At 57.0% G+C, this 26,256-nt stretch overlaps 9 protein-coding genes across 9 annotated transcripts; 3 read left to right on the forward strand and 6 right to left on the reverse strand.

Annotated features, from left to right (window-relative positions):
* Positions 1–3,669: 3,669 nt before the first annotated feature.
* On the reverse strand, positions 3,670–5,116 carry GCD11 (eukaryotic translation initiation factor 2 subunit gamma; the record flags this gene model as incomplete). The annotated part of the gene is made up of 3 exons (XM_066778930.1): positions 3,670–4,412; positions 4,467–4,561; positions 4,617–5,116. 3 exons carry the CDS (start codon positions 5,114–5,116, stop codon positions 3,670–3,672), a joined length of 1,338 nt encoding a protein of 445 aa, XP_066631367.1.
* A 1,979-nt stretch (positions 5,117–7,095) lies between these two features.
* Positions 7,096–8,001, reverse strand: SLS55_007515 (uncharacterized protein; the record flags this gene model as incomplete). Its single annotated transcript, XM_066778931.1, has 1 exon — positions 7,096–8,001. One exon carries the CDS (start codon positions 7,999–8,001, stop codon positions 7,096–7,098), a length of 906 nt encoding a protein of 301 aa, XP_066631368.1.
* Positions 8,002–9,657: 1,656 nt separating this feature from the next.
* On the reverse strand, positions 9,658–10,429 carry CYT1 (cytochrome c1; the record flags this gene model as incomplete). Its single annotated transcript, XM_066778932.1, has 2 exons — positions 9,658–10,345; positions 10,422–10,429. The coding sequence occupies 2 exons, from the start codon at positions 10,427–10,429 to the stop codon at positions 9,658–9,660; spliced, it is 696 nt and encodes a 231-aa protein (XP_066631369.1).
* A 3,454-nt stretch (positions 10,430–13,883) lies between these two features.
* Positions 13,884–15,491, forward strand: SLS55_007517 (uncharacterized protein; the record flags this gene model as incomplete). The annotated part of the gene is made up of 2 exons (XM_066778933.1): positions 13,884–14,020; positions 14,081–15,491. 2 exons carry the CDS (start codon positions 13,884–13,886, stop codon positions 15,489–15,491), a joined length of 1,548 nt encoding a protein of 515 aa, XP_066631370.1.
* A 2,244-nt stretch (positions 15,492–17,735) lies between these two features.
* SLS55_007518 (uncharacterized protein) lies at positions 17,736–18,756 on the forward strand (the record flags this gene model as incomplete). Its single annotated transcript, XM_066778934.1, has 3 exons — positions 17,736–17,742; positions 17,868–17,875; positions 17,923–18,756. The coding sequence occupies 3 exons, from the start codon at positions 17,736–17,738 to the stop codon at positions 18,754–18,756; spliced, it is 849 nt and encodes a 282-aa protein (XP_066631371.1).
* A 712-nt stretch (positions 18,757–19,468) lies between these two features.
* PRE4 (Proteasome subunit beta type-7) lies at positions 19,469–20,032 on the reverse strand (the record flags this gene model as incomplete). The annotated part of the gene is made up of 2 exons (XM_066778935.1): positions 19,469–19,979; positions 20,028–20,032. The coding sequence occupies 2 exons, from the start codon at positions 20,030–20,032 to the stop codon at positions 19,469–19,471; spliced, it is 516 nt and encodes a 171-aa protein (XP_066631372.1).
* An 873-nt stretch (positions 20,033–20,905) lies between these two features.
* SLS55_007520 (uncharacterized protein) lies at positions 20,906–21,944 on the reverse strand (the record flags this gene model as incomplete). The annotated part of the gene is made up of 2 exons (XM_066778936.1): positions 20,906–21,811; positions 21,879–21,944. 2 exons carry the CDS (start codon positions 21,942–21,944, stop codon positions 20,906–20,908), a joined length of 972 nt encoding a protein of 323 aa, XP_066631373.1.
* Positions 21,945–22,595: 651 nt separating this feature from the next.
* PRE7 (Proteasome subunit beta type-6) lies at positions 22,596–23,024 on the forward strand (the record flags this gene model as incomplete). The annotated part of the gene is given in 2 exon segments (XM_066778937.1): positions 22,596–22,601; positions 22,620–23,024. The coding sequence occupies 2 exon segments, from the start codon at positions 22,596–22,598 to the stop codon at positions 23,022–23,024; spliced, it is 411 nt and encodes a 136-aa protein (XP_066631374.1).
* A 1,525-nt stretch (positions 23,025–24,549) lies between these two features.
* SLS55_007522 (uncharacterized protein) lies at positions 24,550–25,794 on the reverse strand (the record flags this gene model as incomplete). Its single annotated transcript, XM_066778938.1, has 3 exons — positions 24,550–25,446; positions 25,499–25,506; positions 25,788–25,794. The coding sequence occupies 3 exons, from the start codon at positions 25,792–25,794 to the stop codon at positions 24,550–24,552; spliced, it is 912 nt and encodes a 303-aa protein (XP_066631375.1).
* Positions 25,795–26,256: the final 462 nt, after the last annotated feature.

The following is a 26,256-nucleotide window of genomic DNA, read 5'->3' on the forward strand; positions in this document are numbered from 1 at the left end:
CCCAAGTGCTTATGGGGCCGTGTTAAAGCAAACGCGCGCCCTTCCACCGACAAGTCGACGGCCCGATTAGGCGAAAGGCGCGGGATCCGCCGCGAATGACAAGTTGATTACCGCGGAACCCAACTTTGGTGCAGCGTATGCCGACCATCTCACATAATGCGGTCATGGGCAGCAAAATATCAGGAGTAGGTAATAATGAAGATGGCTGGAAAGGGGATCAAGGGCCAACGACTACTCGCCCGCTCCCACTTCGGGCTGACCCGATCCTAATACCAACAATACCGCCATAGAAGTTGCTCTCTCCAGGAAATGGACGGTGTGTGACACTAGGCGTTAGCCGTCTGGACGATGCCAAGAATCATCCGGCGTGGCTTGCGCTCGTGACAGCTGTATGGAACGAACCAGGAATTCCCCGTATTTTTGCCATCCCTACCATGACAACCATCCAAGAGAGGACGAAGGCCGGGGGTTTCCACAAAGGAGCGAGGAAATAGAATCAACTGGATCAGATCCGAACCTTGACCTGTTTCAAGCTACTGCTGTGCCGAACATTGCGCTAAAGTAGAGAGTGCTTATATGTCGCCCGAGTATGTGAATAAGAAACAAAGACTTCCCGACATCATCCGTCCATGATATGCCAAGTGATGCCAAATACCGAAAATGCCAACATGCTTCCTTTCCTCCCATCAAACCATGAGAGTGCTCAATCTCCATCGACAGACGTCATATCAATACTAGAGATGCCGTTGGTAACATTTACAGGCTCATTCAACACCAGGCATGCCTTCATCCCTGAAGGGCCAGCTTCCTCCCAATATTTCCGAAGCACACGCAGCTGCAAAACAGCACGCTTGCAAACCACGTAGCTACCCCGACCGTACTCTCGTGCTCACCCTGCGACCCGCCTACTCCGCTCGCACTACTCGTCCCCGTGACTCTTGCACCTAGTCGGAGGCTGGAATTGGGTCCGCTTCCACCAGCAATAGGCGGGCTGGGGATGAAGGCGACCGAATCCGAATGTTGGCCAAGGAGGAGCATGATGGCGGTGCCGGTGACGCCGACGAGCATAGAGAGCGTGAAGCCGGGTTTGCTGCGGTCGAGCAGGTACCACAGGGCCGGATTTACAAGGGCCAGGGTGACGGAGATCTGAGTCGTCGATTGCCATTGAAGTTTGCGCTGTTGGCAATGTTAGTGCATGAAGATTGGTGAGGGAAGGTATGTATGGGAGGATGATCAAGATGTAATGTGGGGAAGCGCCCGATGAATATAGGAAGCGGTAAGAAAAGCGCACTCACGATGGCAAAGGCAATCCCCACAAACGCACCCACACTTCTCACCACATCGTTCCACTCTTGACTCGCACCATCCCTCGATCTGGTGCCCGCCACAACCGGCACCTGTCCCTTCACTTTCTTCTTCCCATTCTTACCCTTCGCGCCCGTAACCGCAGCTGCTTCCCGCCCCTCCCAAAAGAGATCAACCCATGGCAGCGCGCTGCCCAAAGCCACGCCAGCCAAGCCCCAAAAAGCGAGATAGCCCCAATGCCCGCGATCGATTCCCTCCACCCTCACCGGCGCTATGTGCCTGTTGTCATGCAAATGGCTAATCATGACGCCGTAAACGACGCCGAACCCAAACAACGCCAACCCCCTCGCGATCAACCCCAAAACCCTGCTTCCACCCTTCTCCGCAGCTCCGTCGACGAACGATCCCCTCCGCGGACCCATAGACGCAGTAGCCTCGGCTTCCGACGCGAACTCACCGACACCATCCCTGCCCGGCCCTGACACACCCCTTGTCTGAAAGGAAGGGGGCGCTGGATTGGCCGCATTTCGCGAGCCTAGGCCGGCGAGGCGTAGGTGCTCCCACTCGCGTAGCTCGCTGCTGCTGGCGCCACCGCCGATGTATGCGGGCGTCTCGGCGCCGGTGCCCCAGGGCGTGGGAGGCTCGCTGCCATTGTCACCGGCGGTGGGCTGATAGATGCCGAACAGTGTGCTTGTAGTGAGGTTCAGGATGCTGCGGCTGCGCTTGACGTCTGAGTCGTCGGCGGCGTCAGGGCCGGCAGGTGTCGCGGAGCGATTATTGAGTCGGGCATCGAGCTGGGCGGACAACGAGGGGTGTGAGGCATTGTTGCGACTACCGAGAGCGACGTTGTTGGGGTTCGGCGAGGGCTGCGAGCTCGCGCTGGACGAGCTGGTGGCGGGCGTGAGGTTGAGCTCGAAGGGGCGGCGCGGCAGGGGCCGAAGGATTTGCGGTTGCGAGGAGTGGAGGTGCGGCTGGTCGTGCGGGTAGTCGGATGACATGGTTGTCGGATGCGGAATGGGGAAGGATTGGTGCGGGGAATCGCGCTTGCGAGTGCGGAGCTAAAGTGTAGCTTCAGAGCTCTGCTGCTGAGTTGCGGAAGAGAGGTCCCGGTCCTGGAGCAAGGAGCTGAGCCTGCGGCTCTTTTGACAGAAGGCGGGGGATGTGCGGCGGTGAAGATCAGCTCGGCGCGCGCCACCGGTGCTGCGTATTCGGTCGGTGTTGTTTGGGTCGGGCGGACCGCCTGAGCACTGGTGTGACGTGAGTTGTGGACGGCGGCGCAAAAGGGCTCTGTCTGTCCAGCACGTGCGGACTAGCGGGCAATTGAGGCTTTATGAAGCGGCCGACGCTGACACGATGACAGCCGGCCCAGGTGAGGCGGGGGCAAGCTTGGGCGCGTATGCAGCTTATGCTCTCTTTTGTTGAGCGGTTCCTGGTTCGTTTGCATGTGAAAGCGGCGCCCCCACAGCAGGGTACGAAGATTCGAGCGCTACCTTCTTGCTGCGGGGGCGGCTGCAGCAGACGCCCGGACGTAGATGCGACTTTGGCATCGTACAGACACTCATGTGGAGTCCCACTGCTTGCGGAAGCAGGGTCCAATGTCTCCGTGAGACTGATGTAGGTGGGCTCGGTAATAGGCTCTTAGGATTGCAGCCCCGGAACGTCGGCTACTCTTTGCGTCCCCAGGGTCTCGGCCCCCTGCGTGCCAATCGCAGCTCGCGCGGCAGATCACCACCACCCTGATTCGGCAATACCACTCGGGGCAGGCGCTTGCATTTCCGTGTATTCGTACCCTGCGCCAGGGCCTGCGACATGTCTGCCCCCTCTATCCAAGCCTCTCCGCCGCCTGCGCCTGGTCCCGCTGCTTCAATCGCAGCAACTTTTGGTTTCCCCCTTCTACCCACGCCATGTGACTGTCGATGCCGTATATAACATGATGTCGCAGCCTCAAACTGCACGCAGATAGTGAATTCGTGACGGCCCCATCCCCAGCTGACTCCATTTTCGCTCGTTGATCCATGCGCATGGCCTCCGGGCCCTATCTTGGCCTCTCGCGCAAACCTGCGCCCGCTCATTCCGAGGTCGGCGTGAGCGTCGTACCGCTGCAGGCGGAGTTAGTCCCAGCACTTCGTGCATCGCGCCTGTCATCGGGTGTTGGGTACTTACGCAACAATGTTTGCCCAGCCAATGAGACGCCAGTGCTTCTCTATTCTGCGGCTGAGCGCCACTTTCTCGCCAATCTCCGTGCACGCCGGACTGGTCAGTGTAAGGCGCGCCGCATCGGCCTTAACGGCGACGACCTTAGCGCCCGTTGCCGTACTGCCAATGTTGACCATGAGCACCTCGTTCTTCGCGAGCTTCGCGACCTTAGCCTGCTTGCCATCCGCCGTCTTGACACCGAGCAGGCGGCGGAGAAGGAAGTAGTTGACCTCGACCTCTGTGTAGATGGCGGGGAGGTGGCCGCGAAGGCCGAGGACGAACCCGACCAGACGATCGGCACGGCAGAGCGTGGGGTCGACGCGGGTACCGACACCTAGCCAAGTCAGTCGAGACGCGACGGGCAATGTGTTGTGGCATGAACCTACCAATGAGACCACCGGGAACCGCAAACTTGAGGTCGTTGTGCTCGGCAAACAAAGACACGACCCTGGAGTAAATGGGCTTCGCCTGGATCTTGCCCTGCTCGTCCTTGGTGACGATACCTGGTCTGATTTCGACCTCGTCGCCGAGCTTGAGAACACCAGTCAGGATCGAACCACCGGCAACACCACCCTTCAAGTCCTCGATTTCGGCACCGGGCTTGTTGACATCGAAGGAACGGATGACTATCATGTGGGGCTTGGCCGAGAAGTCGCGCACAGGCACCGGGATCTTCGTCACAAGGTACTCGTTCACGGCATCGATGTTGAACTTTAGCTGAGCCGAGATGGGGATGATGGGAGAGCCGTCAGCAACGGTACCGCGGATGAACTTCAGAATCGACTGGTAGTGCTGCTCGGCACCCTCTTCCCTCATCAAGTCGACCTTGTTCTGGAGGATGATGATGTGGTTAAGCTTCATGATTTCAATGGCGGCCAAGTGCTCGGAGGTCTGGGGCTGGGGGCAGGTTTCTATTCATTTCGGGTCAGCGCTTGTTCACCCACTGCGGCGAGAGTGATAGGTACCGTTTCCGGCAATAAGCAGCAACGCAGCGTCCATGACTGCGGCGCCCGAAAGCATGGTACTCATGAGAATATCGTGACCGGGGCAGTCAACGAACCTAGTCGCCACCGTTAGCCTCTCGCTCTAGAAAGTCCCACGCAGGCTGTACTCACGAAACGTGTCTGAGCAGCCTGTAGGTGCCACCGCATCCCTCGCGCTCGCATGGCGGGTCGACCTCCTTCTCACTCTTGTAGCTCCTATAGCAAGTCGGACGCGGGCACTCCGTGTTGTCGCACTTGTAGATCTTCGCGTTGGCGTAGCCCAGCTTGATGGTAATGTTGCGCTCTAGCTCGTTCTTGAAACGGACAGTCTGCACACCAGAGATGGCCTTGACGACGGTCGACTTGCCGTGAGCGACGTGACCGATGGTGCCAATGTTGATGGTGGCCTGGCGAGCGATGATGTAGTCGGTCAGCGGGTTCAGCGACGCAACGTCGAGATCCTTCGGGTCGGGCTGCGGCGGCAGCTCAGGGCGCTGCACGACGGGGGCGGGCGGGGCAGAAGGCTTCTTCAGCGCCGACTTGCCGGGCTTCGCGTCCTTCTGGGGCTCCTGGGTCTCGACTTCCGAGTCGTGGAGAGTCTCCTCGTGTTGGACATCCGAATCCGACTCCATGATTGCGACAGGCAGGTGTTATGAGAAGGTTGAGCCGGCGTGCGAGGGTGTGCGGTTGGCTGGGCCGGAGGCGGGGTGGTGCGTAGGGTTGTGGAGTGTGCTGCCACAAAAGAAGTTCAGAGTCACTCACCAAAAAAGGCCCGAGCTTGGCGATGCCAAGCCCACAGCCAGCCACCACCATCTGCAGGTGCCAAAGGAAATCGCGCGCCCGCATGTGCGTCATATAAATTCTACATGGGATGGGTAGTTGAATGCAAGATCCGGACGTAGATATGCGCATTTAAAACTTATTTACGTCCGGATCTTGTATTCAACTGCTTATAAATATGATGGATGATGATGATGCGGTATCTGTGGCAAATGCAGGCGGGCCATTTTAATGTTCACTCTCATTCCTGTACATCCGCCGCTGCCTGAAAATTGCACTTTTGTGATGCTCAACGCGCCAAACCCATCGTCATCTACAAAAAAATTCCGAGAACGCCTTGGCTCGACAAAAAGAGATGAATGCTGAACAAACAAATGCTACAAGCCCAAACGATCAATTTGCACCAAGAAAATAATGTAAAGTGATGGGGATAGTACTGACAATCACAACAAAGGAAATCGGGGTGGTGGTTGGGGTATACAACGACTAAGGGTGAGACAGCAAAGCCGTGCTTAACGCGTTCGAAGTGAATCCAAGGCAAACAAAAAATCCAAATCAACTCCAACCTCACTCTTTCTCCAGAATACCGAGCCTCTGGTATAATCGGCCGCCTATCTGACCCATATTAGGGGGCTAGTCTTGGGGTCTCTGGCGGCGGCTCCTCAGATAAATTGAGATCTTGCGGCGACTCATCCAAATATTCGCCAGGAGCCAAAACGGGCGAAAACGCCTCCACTTCTTCCACTTCCTCTTCTTCCTCCTCCTCTAGTATATCTTCGTCTTCCTCTGCAATGACGAGCTCGCCGCTCTTCCGTCCCTGCACACTGCTGGTCCTGCTGCCACCTTCACCGCGGCTCCTTGCGACTGGGCTACCACCTGTGTTCAAGTTAAGACCGGGGCCCTTGAACGGACTCCGTTTCTTCTTCGCGAAGAGCACTCCGGGGCTGGGTGGCGGGAGTCCGCCAAACGCAGCGGCGGACTCTGCGGCCGTTGCTCGTACAAGACGGATGTTGGAAGGGAACCCAGTTCCAGTAGGAGTCGCCGGAAGTACCTTGACAGACTGATGGGGGCTGCGGCCGGCTCGACTCGATACCGATGGCGAAGCTAGAGATGCAGAGGAGGTGGATGATGCCTTGGAATGGCTGTGAGCATGGTGAATGGTACGAATTGATGAGACTGAGGAAGAGGTGGATTTGCGGCCCCGGAGCCCAGCAGAACTTCGCCGGTAAGATGAGCGAGGCGTCATGGGCGCTGGGGAGAGAGACGCCCTCTTGTTTGACCCACTGCTTGCTCTGGTGGTAACTCGTGGGCGCTGCGGCGTTCCTACATAGCTCGCGCGGTTCTGCGAGTCTGGTCGAACTTGGGACACGGGTCTAGCGGTGTTTGTCGTCGTAGCAGCAGAGGGCCTCCGGGTGTCGTCTGGCTTGGTGAGCTTGCCTTGATTCGCTTTCGGAGATTTGCTGTTTTTCGAACCTGGTGATCTGGACCTTGCGCGCTTCGCCGACTCCTTGAACCAATGTTTAAGCGATGCCAACTGTGCGAGGAAAGGTTGCTGGTATTTTCGTCGCCGCTTCGAAGGTACGAATCCGTTGGGCCCGAGAAGCTCTGGGTTTGTCGTGACGACGTGGAGCATGCTGCTGCCCCTTCGCGAACGCGTGTATTCCTTCGGCGGAAGCGACGGCCGTCCTCTGGAAGCGCTGACGCGCCGATCTTTTTCTACCGGAGGCGGGGGCTTGTCGTTGTTTGGCGATCTGGATGCCTCGGGCACTAGAGGCAAGTCGGGGCTGGCGGCTATTTTCAGTTAATCTCCTATTGTTCGAATAAACGCAAACTACATGGACTTACACGTCGCGATGGACGTTCGCTCCCTGTTCCTGCCCCTGCTCTTCGGCGGCTCTCCAAGCGTCGGGATCGGGATCGGCGCGCCTTCTTCATCAATTTCCCTGATTGTTGGGGCAAGACGATCAAGCCTGCTACTGGCTCTGCTAGCAGCACTCAATCTGCGTAAACTTTTTGCCTCAGCCTCTCGCTCCTTCCTCTTGCGCTCCCGCCTCTTGGCTTTTCGTTCTTCCTTTTCCAGCAATAAAGCCCACCATCCTGCCAAGGTGTCACAACGCTGAGCCAAGACATTCTCGATGACCTTGTCGATATCCACTCCAGCACTACGCATACGTTGGAGAGTCTCCTTCTCGAGTTCGGTGGTAAAGGGGGGCGGCTGCTGCAACTTCAGGATCGCTTGCTGCTGAGGTGCGTGCTCGGCGAGCCACGGATGTTGGAGAATCTCGGGCAGTGAAGGCCGCAGAAGCGGACGTTTTGAGAGAAGCTTTACGATCAGATCCTTCGCCTGTTCAGGCATATGGTCCGGGTATTTTGGCTCTTCCTTCAATATCCTTTTCTTCGTCTCGTTCTCATCATCCTCGTCGAAAGGCAGTTCTCCGCAAAGCAAAGCGTAGGCGATGACGCCAAGACTCCACACATCCACCTTTTCTCCTGCGTATTTTTCACCCTTGAGCATTTCCGGAGCGCTGTAGCAGACGGTTCCGCACCAAGTTTGAAGGTAGTTTGATTTACCCTCATATTCGCGAGTAAATCCGAAATCAACCAGCTTGACGTTTCCGTGCTTGTCCAGCAAAACGTTCTCTAGCTTAAGATCGCGGTGTACACAGGCCTTTAGATGGATATAGGAGACGGCGCCGACGAGTTGGGTGAAAATCTTCTGGACCTTGGCGGGCTCCATGGGGCCGGTTCGGAGGAGGTGGTTATAGAGCTCATCCCCTAGATTGCGCTCGGTCAGCTCAGCCGCGCGGAGCACTCCGGAAAGCACTTGCCTGGACAGTACTCCAATACAAGCCACACCAGCGTTTCAGTCACGATGACCTCGTAGAGGCGAGCGATGTGCGGATGGAGGAATTGCCGGTGATGGTGGATCTCGCGAGCCAGGTTGGAGTCATTTTTGTTGGCAGACTTGAGCACCACCTGGCATCGTCCTTTAGCACAGCTTTATTCTTAATCAAGCGTTGCCACTGACCTTGGACCCGTGCATAAGTTTGTGAGAAGCCAGATAAACCTTGCCGAAGGAACCTTTGCCTATGAGGCGGCCGAGCTGGTAGTTCCCGACGGAGCGGAGGTCCGAGGACGAGAACTCGCTGGACGCGGCGGGTTAGCACCAGCAGCGCGCAGAAGAAGGGGCGATCGGCGAGCGACTTACTCCAGGAGCTCATTGTAGGAGTTTGTGAGCTGTTTGGCGCAAGTCAGCGGTCGAAATGGCGGAGCTGGGCGGCTGGAGCGCGTGGGCGGAGCGGCTGGAGCGCACCTTGGTCCTCTGGGCTTGCAGCTCGGCTTGATTCCGGACATTGATGGGGGGCATAAGTCGCGATGCTGCTCGAGGGCGTAGACCCTGGCGGGCAGCGGCATGCAGGCCGTAGAAATAATCTGGCGGGCCCTTAGGATGCGCGTTGCGGGGAGGGCGGGCAACGCGAAGGTTGGAGGAGTGGCAGAGGTGCGACGGAACGAATGACGGCACGCTTTGCTAGGACGCGGCGGGCGCAAACACAGGCGGCGGCGGCGGCGGCGGCGGACTGGGCGGGCTAAGGGCGGCGGGCGCAACAAGGAAGTAGTAGTAGTAGTGGCATGCTGGCACCAGATCCCAGATTCAGATGTCCATCTCCTGAGCTGCGGCCATGGCCTTTCCGAGTCGTAATCCCACGACCCACGGTGCGTCGTCATTGGGCCGTCGGCACTAACCCTGTTGCACATCTACACTCTATACGCTCTCCGGCATCGCGCTCGCCGCGCAACCGTATCGCCTCGAGCCTCGCCTGCCACGCCCGCCTTCGTTGCGACACTGGTTTCCTTGCATTATGATTGCATTATAGTCGGCTACCACGCCGTTGTCCGCCCATCACTGCCCGATCCGGCCCGTCACGTTGCCGAGCACGCCAGCAGATCCCACTCTGCCGGCTGCCTGTGCGGCGCGCCTTCTGCCCGTTAGCCTCTGAGCCAACGTAAGCAATTGGAGCAAATATCCGGACGCCGATGTGGGCTGTACCGGTCTTTCTCCGTGGGTAGCTGAAGCAGGCATTTGGATGTAGCTGCAGCTTAACACCGTATAAAAGCATCCAGATATAGGATTTCAGTACCCACCGTCTTTGTGAGACATGTAGGTGGGCTGGATTTGCAAGCCGCTGTGCCGTGACCATGCCAACCATCACCACCCCACCCTCGTGCTCGCAAAAGCAGGTTGATTGATGGTACAATTCAAAGTAACACAAGAGCGTCTCCGCCGCTCCTCTAGGTAATGGTCAACACAAAGGAAATTTCGCTCGTTTGTCTCCTATGCTGTACATTCGGGCCCTGCGCGTCTTCTGCGGGAGATCCGGCCTCTTCACCTCATTCACACCCTCCACCTTTCACCTAGGATCAGTGCTTCTTGCCCGTGACCGGAGGGTTGTAAACGAGCTGTCTGGTCTTGATCGTCGACCACTTGTACCTGAACACACACTGCGTTAGCGCCTGGCGACCTCTTGCGCATCTGGAATTGTTCGATTTCGCCGTACCTCTTCACCCAAACACTGAGCGCGAAAAGGACACTGCCGACAGCCAGAACCTTCCAGCCCATCTTTTTGCGCTCGTCCATCTCTGGTTCAGCGGACCAGTTGAGGAACTCGACCACGTCCTTGGCCATCTGGGAGGTGGTGGCAGGGGTGCCATCCTCGTACTCAACGAGACCGTCGTAGAGAACACGAGCCATAGCGATACCAGTACCGGGGAAGTAGGGGTTGAAGTTGAGGCCCTCCGGGACGACAGCGCCCGCCGGGGGCTCCTCGGGGTAGCCGGTCAGCAAGCTAAAGATGTAGTCGCAGCCACCGTGGCGGCCCTTGACTATCAAGCTGAGATCCGGAGGCAGAGCACCGCTGTTGGCAGCACGAGCAGCCTCGTCGTTCTTGTAGGGGCTGGGCAGGTAGTCGGACAGCTTTCCGGGGCGCTTCTCGATCTCGCCCTCGTCGTTGGGCTCGGTGTCGTACTCGTTCTCCTCGGCAAGTGCCTTGGCCTCATCGACGGTCATAACGGTACCGACGAGACTACGGTAGGGGATACGCGCAAGAGAGTGGCAAGATGCGCAGACTTCACGGTAGACCTGGAAACCGCGGCGGAGACTGCCTCATTATCAGTGCTTGTGATGAGCCGTGAAGCGCTGCGTACGATACTTACGCCTGGTGGTCGAAGGTCTTGTTCCACTTGGCGTGCTCCCACGGATACTGAGTGGGGTGCAGGCTGGTCCCCATGTTAGCTCTGGTGCTACGGCCTGTCGGCTGATGGCTGCAGTTGGTGCTGGCACGAGAAGCCCAACGCCTCCATCAACCGTTCGGTATGTGCGACTCACCCCTCTTCCGCCGGAGTCATAGCGTAAGCATTGCGGCCGTAGAGATGATAATACCAGCCAATGGATCCGATGGCGACGGCGGTGGCAGCGGAGCCAGCGAGGGTGGACTTCCAAGAGGCGGCCTCCTCGGCAGGGCCGCTGGAGCCGGACGCAGAGCGCTGCACGATACAGGATCAGCTACGGCCTTCGCGTTGAGGCATTGATGATCGACGGCCGTGATGGCGCCCGCGGCGACGGCGGATGGGCGAGTTGGACGTACCGTGCCTATCCTGTTGGCGGAGCTGCGTGCAGCGGTGCCGACGGTGCGCGCCGAACGGAGGCTCGATCTAGCCAACATGTTGATGTGGAGCTGGCCGTCACCCGGCGACGATAGCGATTGTGGAGGGGAGAGGCAATGGAGCGGGCTGCAGGCGGGTTACGGGGAGTTGGAGTCGGTCGCTGCGGTAAGAACAAATCTCGTAGCTTCCCGCTTCAGCTGGGCCAATCACGAGCCTTGGGGGTAAGCACAAACCGCTCGTCCGCGGTCAATGATGCCAACAACCAACAACCTCATCGCGCAGCCCGACTTCTCAAGCGCTCCCATCTTGGTCTTGCTCGGATATGCCCAATGGCGGTCGCGGAATCTTGGAGACTCAGCTGCTTGCCATAACACCTCGTCGGACTCCACGCACGTATTATCCGCCTCGGGCGTGCTATTTTGAGCCTCATCACGGACCCCGGTCACCCGGAGGAAACTATATCCCCAGCTGATCAACCAGTCTATCGCATGGCAAACAGATGTTTTTCGGGTCATCGAGGTCTCGCATTGTCTTCATCATCACCGTCGAACGGACCTTGAGGCACGGCTGCCTTGTTTACCCCTGCCTCGGCCTGGACCCGGTCTACTCCGATCTTCGGATCGCTCACTTCCGCCTCTTTGACATACCCCTCGAGAAGTTTTGGCAATAATCTCTGCACATTGCTGGATGGTATACCTCTATTTTGTTTGCCCTACCGGAAACAATTCTACTATGTTCGCCTGTTTCACATTCTCTGTTCCTACATCGCGTGCTTGGCACACGACTCTCGACTGAGACCTCTAGGTTTGCAAACAAACCCAGAACACAGTTTTCCTTTTTTTCTCTCTCTCTCTCTTTTTTTTTTTTTTTTACAAATCTCTCGCGGCTTCTCAGCCACCTTCACTGGAGAACAAAGCAATCCTACACGCCTCTATAGTTTCTATTAATGGCGCCTCAATAATGCTTAAAGAGCATTTAACAATGGATTCTTTATCCTCTATGCTCAGCCTCATTCTTTCTCTTAGCTTTAACAAGGCCACATAAAGCATTTGTTCCAGCCGTTGCGGTTAAACAATAATGTCTCTTCTATTTAAGTCGAGGTCCTCGTCATGTCGTAAAATCTATACCAACGGCCGAAGCACGCGCTATTCAAATCTACCAACTTCTGTGAAGTTGACACAAACGGCTCTTATACCCCAATTAACAATCTCGGACATCTCCCTTGGTCACATATTGGTACAGGTGCCATTATGGTTTCTAGCACTTTCATCCTTGCATTCCTTGCCAGCAAGGCCTTCGTAGAGGCCGCCCCAGCGAAGACTAACACCATCTCTTACCCCGAAGTCATCACCATCCATCCTCCTAAGATAATGACCACGAAGACAACCAAGACGATGACATGGCCCGATGGCTTTCTGAATCTGCCGGGACGGACTTCCACAATTACGAAAACAATATCTCTCCTCCCTCTCCATGCCCGTGAGACCGGCGGCGTGAGCCTTGAGTGGACGGAAACTACGGCTGTTTTATTCGGGGAAGCTCTGAGTGCCCTCCCGATGCCTACCGAAAACATCGGACCGAGCCCTTTCTTCATTTCACACCAGGCCTCCCTCAGCGCTGATGTCAACTCGACGGCCACTCATTCGGGAGTTAGCGCTGTCGGTGCCAAAAACGTAATTGAGGCTCGCGGGCTACAGCCTGCGAAGACCGTCTTTATCACAATCACCAAAGAGCCGACTAGGTCCACGGTTACACCCAAGTCAGCTACATCCACCTGGTCAAAAGGAAAGCATTGCCCGTACCCATACCCAGGCGAAAAGTGTCAGTCGCCCAAATCCGAACACAAGACTACTATGTCGTCCTCGTCGACCAAGTCATCTTCATCGATCCCGCCCAAGACTTCTTCGTCTAATAAAACGTGCCCGTACCCTGGGCAGAAATGCTAAAATGGACAAAGAACAATACACGGTGCCTTCTTTTACCTTTTCTTCCTTGCTCTGTACGTTTGTGTTTTAACAAAATGGATTCTTTTATCGCCGTTAGTAATAAATCTCGGGAGAACCGGGTAACACTATCAAAATGTGGATGAAATCGCTCCTATGCAAGCTCATATCCGAAATTGGAAGGGAAAGAATTGTTGTCTAGTGTATAGCTGATATATGAAATGAAAAGAACTGCAAGCGTTGGCAAATTATCATGGTAGTATTACTGGGCTGTAAAGCCTCTGTATATGAAATACTATTTGTCGTCGTGATTGATGTGAGTTGAAATGGTGGCGGCCACAGCGGGTGACAAAAGAGATTGGCCCATCAACGACGTTACCACTCCTCCTCCGTAGGCAGTCGAATCCAATATCCGGACGAAGACACGACTCTAAAAGAAAAATGTACAGATACGTCCAGATCTTGGACTCAACTACCCATGGATCTATCGCACTATCCATGGGAGGACCATTTTCTTCTGTCGCCCGCTGTGCTGCGGTCATCGAGAACATCGACAAAGCGGGCAGAGACCGTGAGGCGTGGCATCGCTGGCGGGGCGGCACGGCCGTTGTGGGCAACGTCAGCCTGATGCGGCTGACTCTACTCCATGTCCTTTGACAGAGCATCCAGCAGCCAGGTAAGCATTTCGGGGCCCGCGCTGCATTGCGTGCACAGCCAGCTCGGTTTTCGTAATCTTTTATGGGCGCGCCACGCCTTCCATAAGCTTCGGTCCGCAGCTCCCCCGCTGTGCACCTACCTACCCAGCGATGGCACAACAGCTTGCCGGCATCACCGCGACGCGTTTTGAGAAGGATATTTTGATCATTCTTGCGCACTCCTTCTTCATTCGCGAAGCTGTCCGCAACATTCGCGAGACCCGCCGCCGTCACTCGGTCGATTGTTCGCGCTCCCGCCTGCTCAACCTACTGCACTACACCATCATCGGCGTCTCCTCGCTCAGCGTGCTCCGCGCAGCATGGCGTCTCACGTCGTCGTGGTAGACACGGCCGCCCGCACTGCCCGCATCAAGACCACGCCGACCAAGCACCTCACCGAGGTCCTCAGCGAGGCCTGTGCCAAGCTGAGCCTCAACCCCGACAATTTCACCCTCAAGTATTTGCCCCGCAAGCTACCCTTCCACACAGCAAGCCGCTCTGCTAATGCTGTGATTAGATACAACAACAAACCCGTCGACCTGTCCCGTACCGTTAGACTTGCGAACCTCCCGCCTGGCGCTAAGCTGGACCTTGTGCAAGGCTCCCGTTCACCTACCGTCGTCAACATCGCAATCCAGCTCGAGCAACAGCGTCTCACACACAAATTTCCCAGCAACACCTCACTATGGCAGGTTCTCCGCATATTTGAGACCGTGTCAGAGAAGAACTTGAACCTCACGCAGAGGGGCGTGGCCATCACCAATTCCGGTGGCTCTGGTGCCGGCCGACTGAACTACGAGATGCCGGTTTTCAACATCATGGGGAAGGAAGTAGGCACATTCACAGACTTGCAGAAGACGTTGGCACAACATGGGCTCACAGGCGGTAGCCAACTGCTCCGCTGTTCGTTCCGAGATAGCGGCAGGTCCCTGGAGGAAGCCATGACCGAGATATCTGGATACTTCAAGGCCGTTGAAACGCCAGAGGCAACAAAGGAAGCACAGGGTGTTCATGCCAGTGACGCAGGTACTTCTACAGCGACACCAGAAGCCGCGACTCAGGCAGCTCTCGAGAATGTTTCTGGAGAGCCTAATCCGCCGGAGCCCTCCACATCAGCAATGGAGGATGTCGTTCCGACTACACAAGAGGACACAACACCTACCCCAGCACCCGCAGCAGAAGCAGCACCTGCCGTCGAGGCCGATGTTTCCTCCCCAGACACAGTCACTGGGCCTGACCAACGGCCCATGATAATCTATACCCCCTCGACCTCGAGCACCCCAGCCGCAGTCCGCAACACCGCTTACCATGAAGAAGACTACATTCCAACTGTTGACCACGCCAAATCGCATCAAGCACTGCTTCAAAATGCGGGCAAGAACAAGCGCCTCGCCTCAGACGCGGAGCTCGCCGCAGCCGAGCAGGCCAAAGCGGAGAAGCTCGCCGCCATCGAGGGCGTGACGATTCGCGTCCGCTTGCCCGACACGTCGCACGTCGAGGCGCGCTTTGGCAACCAGGAGAAGGCCGCCGCGCTGTACGCATGCGTGCGCGGTGTGCTCGCGCACCCAGACCAACCTTTCACGCTCAAGTACCCCGGCGCTCGCGGCCCGCTCGTCACCCTCAAGGACGACGGCAAGCGCTTGGTCGCGGATCTCGGCTTCCAGGGCCGGCAATTGCTTAACTTGGTGTGGGAGGATAGCGCGAGCGGCGCGGCGCGGACGTCGCGCAGCTTGAAGGAGGAATGGTACGCGAAGGGACATGAGATGACGGTCAAGGAGCCGCCGGCCGCCTCCGCTTCGGACGCGAAGGCGAAGGCAAATGCTGGACTGGAAAACGTGCCGCCGGCCAAGAAGCAAGCGAGCTCTGGAGACAAGGAGTCGAAGCTGAAGGCTATGCTGAACAAGGGTTTATTCAAGGGCAGAAAGTAGGCAGCTGTGCTAGTTCGCTTTTCGGCGTGGCAAGTGTGTGCATTGGGCGGTGTTTCATTGGACGTCGGTGCCGAATAGTAGCTTTGCGAGTGATTTGATAGACATCGTAGCAGTTTACCTTACGGATACACGAGCCTGTTGAATCTTCTGGAGTAAGTTTGACACACGTGAACGTGACTGCAAGCGATTCACAAACCCAGAGCAATTGAAATGGGAGGCAGACGCCGCTTTTTATCAGATTTTCGTTAGAGACCTATCAGAAGACTCCTCTGACCCGGGGTGTGATTTTGGTGGGGGAAGTCCCATCGTCTCTCAATCATGCAAAGACCATCCATTTTTGTTCCGAACAGCAGAAGCAGCGTATCCCATAAGCCCCCCAACGTCTGGAAAGCGAAGGAGAAAAAGAACTCTGGTGACCGGAAAGTTGCTCTTATCCCCTCGCTTAGTGACCAGCCCTGCGGGCCTCGGCGATGACCTTGGTCATCTCATCGACCTTTCTCTTGGCACGGCCGAAGGTACCGAGCTGTTGCGGATGTGTCAGCATGTTGGGGGTTTGATTGCGTATTGTGTGGTCGTGAAGATATGGATAGTGATCGGAAAGCATGGTGTCGGCCGAGATTGCATTTGTGTTTGTTGTGCGGAGGTTCGAGACGACGTACCCTCTTCTTGGCGAGCTTCCTGGCGCGCTTGTCCTTGCTGTTGCGAAGGAGTTCGATCACACGGCGCTCGTACGGGGCAAGACTGTAAAGGCAAACCGTCAGCCACGATTGTCCAACCCATTGATCACACACAAGCCCAATTTTGTTTCCATGCTTCGGCCGAGGCGAGTATCCTTTGGGGTGTTGCAGCTTAATCTGCCTGTCCCTGCTCTCATTTGGTGTATGCGTGCGTGCTTGTTGAGCTAGGCCCAAACGTACCCAGAAACCTCCTTGACAACATCCCTAACGAAAGCGGTGCGCTTGCTGAGGTGGCCCTTGGTCCTCGAGATCTTGGTCTTGGGCTGGTGGGGGGTGACCTTCTGTAGAGCGGGAACGAACACTTTGTTAGCGATTTACGGGCTTCGCAAGAGCGGCAGCGGTGCCGCGGGTCGCAGCTCGATAATTCGGCGGGCGCGATGGGTAGGAATAGGAACGTACGTGGCCAGCGTTCAGGCCGCGGATGAGGCCAGACCTCTGCTTGACTTCCGGCATGGTTGCTGTACGGTTAGTCGGTCGGACGGTTGTGGTCGCAGGTGAGGGTGGGCACTTCTCGCGGTCGACTTGGGCAAAAGTCGCTTGGGTGCGAGGAGTTGTGGGCTTGGCGCGCACAAACGACGGATTATCATTGCGCCGCTCCCCCGGCCGACAGGTCGCCCCGTCGGGTCTGTCGCAGCAACGTCCCCGGTCGCACGGGACCGCAGCGCCACTTCCTGTTTTGGCGCGCACCTTCAGCCTTGTGGCCTGACTCAATCAGACTCCGCTCGCAGTCACGCTGCTCTGCGTCAGCCGCGCTTCGCTATGATGATACATACGCGTTTTTGACAGGTCTTCCACGTCGCCTAGGCGCTTGGTATACCACGGTTGCAGCAATCACGACGAAATCGAGACGAGATATTTTGTTGATCTAAGTACTAGCGCTGGATCTCACTCGAATCAATTTGTCATCTCGTAGCCAGAGTTTGTCTGCTGCTGTCGCCCTTCACCTCCCCGCAGGATTGGCGCGCTGGCGGTGCCTGAGGCGCCTGCGTCATTTGCCTCCTGCTTCCTAGATGATCAGCCGCCCGTCACAGCCGCAAAGCCACGTCGACGGCACACAACGGCGATAACCCAATCCATCGGTAAGCCACAGGGTCCGCGTGTGCAACCGCAGGCCGCGAATAATGCTTTGAATAATCGGATGGCGGAGTTAGCGGACTCCGCGGTACGGACGGGATTGACGCGGTGGATGGCACCTGCTGGGGCGGGTCAGGCCCCGGCTCTCGCGATGCCGCCCGGGACCAGGCGGGTTTGGATGACGTAGACAGCCTTCTACACACTGCCCAGCTACGCAATCTCTGCGCCCATACCACTGCCCCCTGGGCCACTACTTGTACTCCACATAAGCTCACTTCCCTTGTGCATTTCCTTTTCCATTTTGCTCGTCTGCACCGAGTTTTGTCGCACGCCTGCTCGCATTTTGGACCCTTGCTTCCGTGCACGCGACCTGTTTCCCTCACTCGAAGTCCACGACACCAACTCACTCGCCCCGGTCGCAGTTTGATCAACCATGTTCGGTCTACAATACTGGATGGTTCCGCTCGTTGCGGGTGTCATATGGCTTGCAATGCTCCTTGCAATGCTGCTAACATGGATCGTCGCTGATGGAAGTCCTCGTTATGCTTCGATGGAGCCCAACCAGACCATCGCGTAAGTACAATCGGCTGTTGTCGCTGAGCCTCAGTAGGCTGATGAAGATTAGTTATATCTCGGATGTTGGAGCACAAGAGCTCAAGCCTTTGTTCATTGCCATGGGTGCCGCGTCCGTGGTGACGTTTGATCTCGTCTTCATCATCGAGCGCTGGCTGCGCCATCGTGGGCGCCTTCACCCAAACACTTCCTGGTGGCAGAAGACTTGGTCTATCATCGCAATCATCGGTGCGATCGTCGGCGCAGCAGGTCTCATCCTTCTCTCCATCTTCGACACTCTCAGACACCCCAAGCTGCACGATGTCTTCCTGGGCCTCTTTATCGGTGGTTACATCGTATCTGCTATTTTCGTTTGCATTGAGTATCAGCGGCTTGGTGTCTACCACCGGAAGAGCCAACTCCTTCGGGGCTCTTTCTACCTGAAACTTGCCTTCATCTTCGTCGAGTTCGGTCTTGCTATCGCCTTCGGCATCCTGGGCAACAACCATCATCGCAACACTGCTGCTATCCTCGAGTGGGTCATCGCCCTCATCTACGCCTGCTATGTCTGGTCCTTCGCCATCGACTTCATCCCTGCTCTACGCACCAAGCACCACCACAGCAAGGAGAGCGCCATCGCGATGGCTGAGGCGGGCAACAACTCGGGCAGCAGCGACACCGGCTTGTACCCAGACCACTATGTTGGCGTAGGTGCCGGCGCCCCTGGCCCCAACGTATATCCGAACGCACACTCCAACGCCAGTGCTACAAGGCACTACGCCAACGGTGCCCCGACCAACTACGCCAACAGTCATCCCAATCACCCTGGCATCCACGGCGGCACGTACTATCCTGACGGCCACCCTGAGAATGTGAAGCCCGGAAATCAGGCGTACTTTTAAAGCCTGACCTGTCCAGTTTTGTACAACAGAGCCCCAAAAGCAAGCGTTCAGCACTTGTGCAACGATGATGACTCAAGCACATGACCGACTGGGATTGAGCCTGCACACTTTCTCCTTTGTTCAAGCCTGCATATAGACGTGGGTGGCATTTCTACTGTTTCTTTTGATACCAACTTCTTGAATGACCGGGCGTTTTGGGAATATGACTGGAGGGTTTAATGGCCCGCATTCCTTGTTGTGAATGCTGCAGATGAACTTGTAAACTCTATTAGCGATTGCATCAGACGATGAATGTCACGATCATATATATTTTTGTTACTTTCCTGGCGACTTGTGATTGATGTGGGCAAGTAATCGGCCAAAGCAAGTGTTTAACTTCCCCTGCGAGGTAGAATCGACTGCTATCCTTGACATCAGAGTTACTTAGATGCCGAAGTTGCAGGCAAACCTTGCATGCACCTTCTTCGTGAAAGCGCGTGGCGGGAAAGTAATGTGTACGTGGTACAAGTAATGATATTCCTTTCTCATGCAAAAGTCACCACCAAAAGAGCAATCGCGAAGTACGCACAGTAAATATCGTGCTGTCTCCTGATAGCTTTGTCTCGGATGGAGTACAGTCATAAGGCCTATCGTTTATTTCCTGAGCCATGCATCGCCTTCCCACTTTCTGTTCACCACATCTGTATGGAGAAAGCCGCCTCCAAACCGTCTTTTAGTTGATCTGGGTGCCATAACCTCTAATCCTTTCGGCGAAAGCCCAGCTCTGGTTCTCCAGTTGCTCATTCTCCCTGAGGTCGACATCTTGGCCGCGCTCGACGACGGCAATCGAGTAGCGGTCCAAGCTGCGGGCGTCGCGGTAGTAGAGCGTCTTCATGCAGTCCTTGACCAACTGGATAGCATCGGCGCGGCTGAGCTCACGCGCGGCCTCCTCACTTGGGACACGTTTGCGCAGGATGGGCGTGGCCAAGTGGGCGCCGTAGCCGGTGGCCAGGGCGGGGGCGGAGAAAGTGGTGCCCAGCAGGTCGGCGTGCGCGAGGAAAGGCGTCTTGCCGTCGTGGTCGAAGCCCGCAATCAACAGCACATTCCACAGGGGGTTGAAATCGGACCGGCGCTTGTACAGCACCTTGGACAGGTACGTGTGCAGGTTCTTGGCGTTGAGCGATGCGCCGCCACCGAGGGGCTGCTCCTCGCCCGACACGTCGTCTTCGGCTGCCTCATGTTGACTGTAGTCCTCGCGAATGGAGAGGGAGGTGAGAAGTCGGTCCAGGTACTGCATGTCCGACACGTCGCCGCCAAAGCCGATGACGGACTTGTTGTTGAAGACGCGCAGGCGCTTGACGTCCGTGAAGCGAGCGAGCGAGCCATATGATGCTGAAGTTCGGGCGTGCCGTCAGTAAAGTGCAATCTCGACAGACGGTAAATTTCTGTTGCCTGTGAATGGGGCGTACGCACCTAGGTTATCGGCAGCAATGACGACGCCATCCTTGTACTTCACTGCCACGACGCTAGTACCCGTCACGATGGGTTGTTGAGTGTGCTGTGCGGGGCCACTGGTCTGGAGGAAGGAGTGGTCATAGGCGCCGTAGATGTCGTCTCTGGGCTGTTGCAATAGTGCTGCATTAGCTGAATGTCACCGGGCGGAGCGGTTGTAAGGCTTCTGCAGCTAGCTTACCCTGCCCCAGGCCTGCGGGAAGTGGTTCATGGCTGCAGAGGTAAAGAAAAGATGTGGCGACAGGCGGCGAGGGACGGACGGCGTGTTTCGAGTCGGGGGGGTTGTAGTGTGGTGGTGGGCGATGCCGGCGGTAGATGGAGGTGATGGCGTTGGTGGTGCTGAGCTCCAGGAAGCTCCAGGTCGCCGGCTGACGCGCGCGATCACTGCCTGGCCTGCGCTTGCCGCGTCCGCTCATCCAATCACCGCTTTCTCATCCCACCACAGGTGACAGAAGACTGAAGCTCTGGGTACGCTCGTCCCTTGGGCCGTTAATACTTTGCATTCACAAATCTCTAGACGGCGTTATCTACATATGACTCTTCTGAATGGGTAGTTCTAATGGGTTCAACTATCCACATTGGTAAGTGCAGTACAGTCCAATGTCCTCGGAGACGTATTTTAATTCGGCTTGGGTATTAAGGCAGGCTGTTGCTTTCGCTATCTGGATCTACTCCTAAACCTACTCCGCTTCCTCCGGTCATCATAACCACGATCCCTCCGATCACCGTCTTTACGCTTTCCGCCATCCGAGACCTGCGGCGATCCGGAGCCTTCTCTGTCCAGTCCTGCCCTGACTCTTTCTGCCATGCTAATACCCTCCCCCTTGCCAATGCCTAATCCAGAGGAGCCTGGATCACTAGCAGGAACGAATTCCAAGGCTTCTCTTTGAGTCTTCTTCTGCTCCTCCTCCCGCTTCCTGGCAATCTCCCGCTGCGACTTGCCAAGGTTTTCCGCATATGCCCAGGACGGGAAGACCGTGGGCACGGCCACATCTGCAGAAAGGATGGTCGCGTACTGGGCTTCGTCGTCGATGCTCGCAAAGCCGCGCAGTTTGTGGAGCAGGCTGGGGTTGCGCAGTGCCGACGAATTCTCCAAACGCTGGTTGAAGTGGACGCCTTTCTTCTTGAGTTCGAGGAAGTGCGCAAACTGCTTCGTGGATTTGAGCGGCGGCGACCCGGGCGGCGAAGGAGGGATCTCGAAGTTAGGAACGGGCGGCATCGTTAGGTTGCGCACAATGGCACGGGCGGCAGAGTATGGCGACTGTGGGGCGGAAGCGGCACCATTGGAGTCTCCGGGCTCATCTACGGGCGGTGCTGAGGGACCTGGTGCGGGAGCATCTGCGGCAGCTTCCTCGGTCGGGTGTGGGAGAAACGGGCCAGGCGCGGGCTCCGACTCTGGCGCTGTTGGCTGGGCTGTGGTCTTCTGGTCTGGCGCGCTAGGCGCCTTGCCTTCTGCTGGGCTGTGGTTAATCAGGAGCGAGGATTCTGTGCGGTGTCCTTTTCTCGACGTACCAGGCTTCTCTACTGCCGGCTGAGCAGGCGTCGGCAGGCTCGCTTTCTTTGCCTAATATTCTTAGTTATTAGTAGCCATCGGCCCAAGGGTGTAGCTGCCGCTGAGTGCACGCTCTTACCTCGCTGGGCTGGGGCTCCTGGCCCTCTTCCTCGTCACTACTTCCGTACTCGTCGAGCCCGAGCATCTTTGCGGGGTTGAAGTCTAGCTGCGGGTGGGCCGGCGGTGATGTCGAGCTCGGAGGGCCCGATGTCTTGGCGCGTCCAGGCAGCTCGCAGCTGCGTGAGCTTCGGAGCTCCGACATCACCTTCACCTCCGCCGCCCGCGCACTGCAGCATCCGCCTTCGCTCCATCCATACCCTCCAGACCGATCACCCTTCTCGACTCGTCAACCTACATCGACCATGGCTGCCATCTTCAGCGGCGCGCCCCCGCAGAGCGGGCCCGGATACTCTTTCAGACAGACGCCCATGACGGCAACACAAGCATCAGGCGAGAGGCAACACGGTTTCTACCCGTAGGCCTCCCAAGGATCCCCTTAAGCCTGTCTAGAACAGCACACTGATCTACTCTTTGTAGTTACACCGATAACGGCGGCTCCACCCTCGGCATCTCAGGGAAGGACTTCACCATCCTCGCTGGCGATACTCGCAGCACGTCCGGCTACAGCATCAACACGCGCTACCAGCCCAAACTCTTCAAGGTCGGTGGTGAGGGCCCGGAGAACGAGGGTGCAACCATCGTGCTATCAGTGGTGGGCTTCGCGGCCGATGGCCACGCGCTGAAGGAGCGCCTCGACACCGTCGTCAAGATGTACAAGTACCAGCATGGCAAGCCCATGTCCGTGGCCGCCTGCGCCCAGCGCCTGAGCCACATTTTGTACGGCAAGCGCTTTTTCCCCTACTATGTGCACGCCATTCTGGGCGGCCTGGACGAGGAGGGCCGCGGCGCCCTGTACAGCTACGACCCCGTCGGCAGCTACGAGCGCGAGCAGTGCCGCGCTGCCGGAGCCGCCGCCTCCCTCATCATGCCGTTCCTCGATAACCAGGTAAACTTCAAGAACCAGTACATTCCTGGCTCCGGTGTTGGTCATGCTCTCGAGGAGAAGCCCCGCAACCCGCTGCCCCGGAACGATGTCGAAGAGCTGGTGCACGATGCCTTCAGCAGCGCTGTGGAGAGACACATTGAGGTCGGCGACGGTCTTCAGCTGATGATAATCACGAGGGACGGCATTCAGGAAGCTTACAGGGAGCTGAAGAAGGACTAGGTTGATCGTGGTGAGATCTTCATTACGGATGTATGCATATCAAGATTCAGCAGCTTTGGTCGCGGGAGATGAAGCATCAACTGAGCTGCGAAATGAGCACAGGGTGCTCTTAGTGGTTTCAAATTCAGATAAATTTCCTGCCACTGTTCGTGTACGCCACATGTTCGTTGAGCTCGCGGATTACCACCACAATAGCGTATGGAAGTGAACATAGTAATGAACGCCTCCAGCATCCCCGTTAGCCATCGTATTTATTCCACTCGGCCCTAACCGCAGTTCAGCATTTCTTCCTTACCCTCTCATCCGCGCAGCACTCTGCTCCCATCAGATAAGCACAAATCAACTAGTAACCCCCCTGCCAATCGATCACAAAGCCTTTACCCTCTATATACGAGCTGGCTAGGTATGTCACTTCATCCAACAACCGCCTATCACCAGTTTGCTTACTAACTCTCGATGACTGCTGGGGCTGGTCCCCAGCCCTGCTAACAAGAGGGCCACCACCACGGCCGCCATTACTATCAAGAAGACCGGCAAGAAGAAACCGGTCGGCTTGTCCGCCGACCGGTATCACCAAGCGCCAGCCGGATCAACAGAAGCAGCAGCAGAATGGGCAGGGGCAACAAGCCTGGCGAAGCCGGATTATCCGTGTTGAACGTATCGTCCCGAAGCAGTGGTAACTTAAAAGACAATGAAGATGAGATGATGCCCGCCAGCTGAATATGGCAGCGGCGACAAATTGTTCTCGACTGCAGATGGCACTAGTGGAAGTAAACTACTGAGCGAGCTATTTGTGGCAGCTACGCCCTCACCCACACTTCCCCGATAGCATCCCCCTCCTCCCTAAACACCTTCCACTTGCCCATTCCCACATGCTCCGGCGCCTTCCTTACGCCCCTCCCGCCGCCACCAATGATCAGGTTGCCCGGGCGGTAGTCCTTGTCGTGTTGCATGCGGCGCAGGACCGTGTGGTGCACGGCGACATCATGAGGCACATCACGCACCTCGCCCTTGGGCAGTGGCCACGCAATGCTGCGCCACGAGCCGTCTTTTGTCAGGTCCATGCGCCGGAAGGGGATCCACTCCATGCAATTCCAGCTGAAAACCGACAGGTGTGATGCCCCGTTGTTGAAGCAGAGCACGTCGTGGATCTTGCCCGCCGTGGCCGACGAGTGAATGAGCGCGTGAAATCGGGTAGGGTGTTCTTGCTGCTCAGTGCCGCTTTTCGCTCCCTGTGATGTCTGGTCTCCATTTGTGGTGGCTGAGGTGCCACTGTTTAACTTCGGGACAGGCCCGATATATGAATGTGACCGGCCGTCAACAGGTGGCGTAGCGGCACTGATCTGGATCTCTGGGGGAGCCGCGCCAGCCGTAGCTTGGTGCTCAATGCTATCCACGTGGGTAGGAAGGTCGATGTACTCCTCTTCCTCGCTTGGGCAGCAGTGCAAGGCGCGTAGCTTATTCTCGTCGAACTGGAGACCGGCGCGCTGGGCTTCGCGGACCATCCAGACGAGTGGCACGTGACTCAGTGACGCATCTTCCCCCTCTTCCAGGCCCCATCCGCCGCCGATGTCCTGGAGATGGTCAGCTGAGTGGCCGCAGAGCATTCGTTTGATATATCGTTGCTTACAGCGTGACAACCGGCGAACCAGACTTCCTGGATGTCTTGTTCCGCCTCGTCGGAGTCGTACCCGCCCATATGTTGGACGGTAGATGATACGCGGGACACCGAACTGAAATTTGACCGATTCCCACGTCTTTGCTGCCTACAAGAGAGCCCAGGGCTCAATGACCTCAGCCCAGAGATCTCAGAACTGTCACGAAAAGCGTGAGGAACCTGCAGGTCACGGTTGAACTGGTTGCGACGTTCTTGGCCGGCGTGTGCAGCGTCGGGCTCGCTGTCTCGCCTGTTGTCATCGACCTTTGGCATGCGGTGGCCCCTGTACGGAAGATGTTGATGCTTTGGCTGTGTGCGTGTTTTGACCTCAGAGATGAGGTCTTGACGGAACTTGGCCCTGCGCTCGTCGATGGCAACTGCGTGGCGGATGACCTTGGAGGTACTACGGGCGGTGTAAGGGAATTTACTACGCTGCATCCAAGGGCCTTCGAAGGCGGGGACGCTGTTGACGGTATCGAAAAGGCCTAAGAACCTGATGCGCCGTACGGGACGGCTGAAGGTCTCTCTGAAGGCGCACATGTAGTCTCGCAGCCGCTTCTTCTCCTCTTTTTCTGCTTCGTTGCGTTCGGTACGGGTTTGCCATTTCTGGAACGTCTTCCAAGCAAAGCGGGCCATTTCCTCGTTGCCGGCGGTGAGCAGGCCGACGTGGTCCAGCATCTCGGCCAGGAAGCGTGCAATATATGCACCGCGGGAAAAGCCAAAGAAATAGATCTCATCGCCGGGGAGGTAGTACCTCATAAGGAACTGAATGTTTTAAGTCTACGCAGACAGAGTCGAGGAGCGGAGAGGGACACACCTTGTAGCCTCCCATGACATGTTCGGCGAAGGAGGTGCCAATGGCCGAGTCTTTGGTTTTGGCATACCACGAACTGAAGCGCTGCCAACGCGAAGTATGGCTCAGGGAGCCTGTGGTGACATAAGTGCCAATGCCGGGCTGATAGTAATGGAACTGGCTCCCGTCGCGCCTGTCGAGCATGCGGAAGATCTTGAGGATGTTTGAATCTGCATCGGTTCCCTGAAACTTGTTGCCGGTGCCGTCAAAGCATAGCACGAAGGTCCTTTTGCGGCTCGGGGCGGGATCATACAGGGCATTGGCGGGTTGGTATGTCTTCTCGTCTTTGGCATTGCCGTCTCCGAGAAGCCGGATGCGCTCGTCTTCCTTGTCAGGGGCCATGGTGGCCAGAGGAGAAGCAGTCATGGCTGGACGACAAGAAGCACATGGTGCCGTCGCGGGAACTGGGTCATAACTGGGCGGAGGCGGGCGGGGACATGTGTAACATCTGGCTGCTGCATGTGGGCGGAATGCGGAGGAGCGTGGGATGATCGGCGATGGTGGTTCAGCTGCGGCACACAAGGGCTGGAGACGATGGTGCAGGAGGGAAGGCGCAGTGTAGGTAGGCGCGTGTGGCCGCTTCTCCTTCAGCTCCCCCACGCCGCCAAGCAAGCCTCCTGCTTCTCTTTTCGGCCATGGTTCTACGACAGCTCACCCCCAGCCTTCTGCAGGCGCGCCGGCCCGCATCGCTCCCTGCCGCCAATCCTGCATCTCTTGCCGCC

This window comes from Diplodia seriata, assembly GCF_021436955.1.
Source record: "Diplodia seriata strain FDS-637 chromosome Unknown scaffold_7, whole genome shotgun sequence".
Classification (NCBI taxonomy): Eukaryota; Fungi; Ascomycota; class Dothideomycetes; order Botryosphaeriales; family Botryosphaeriaceae; genus Diplodia; species Diplodia seriata.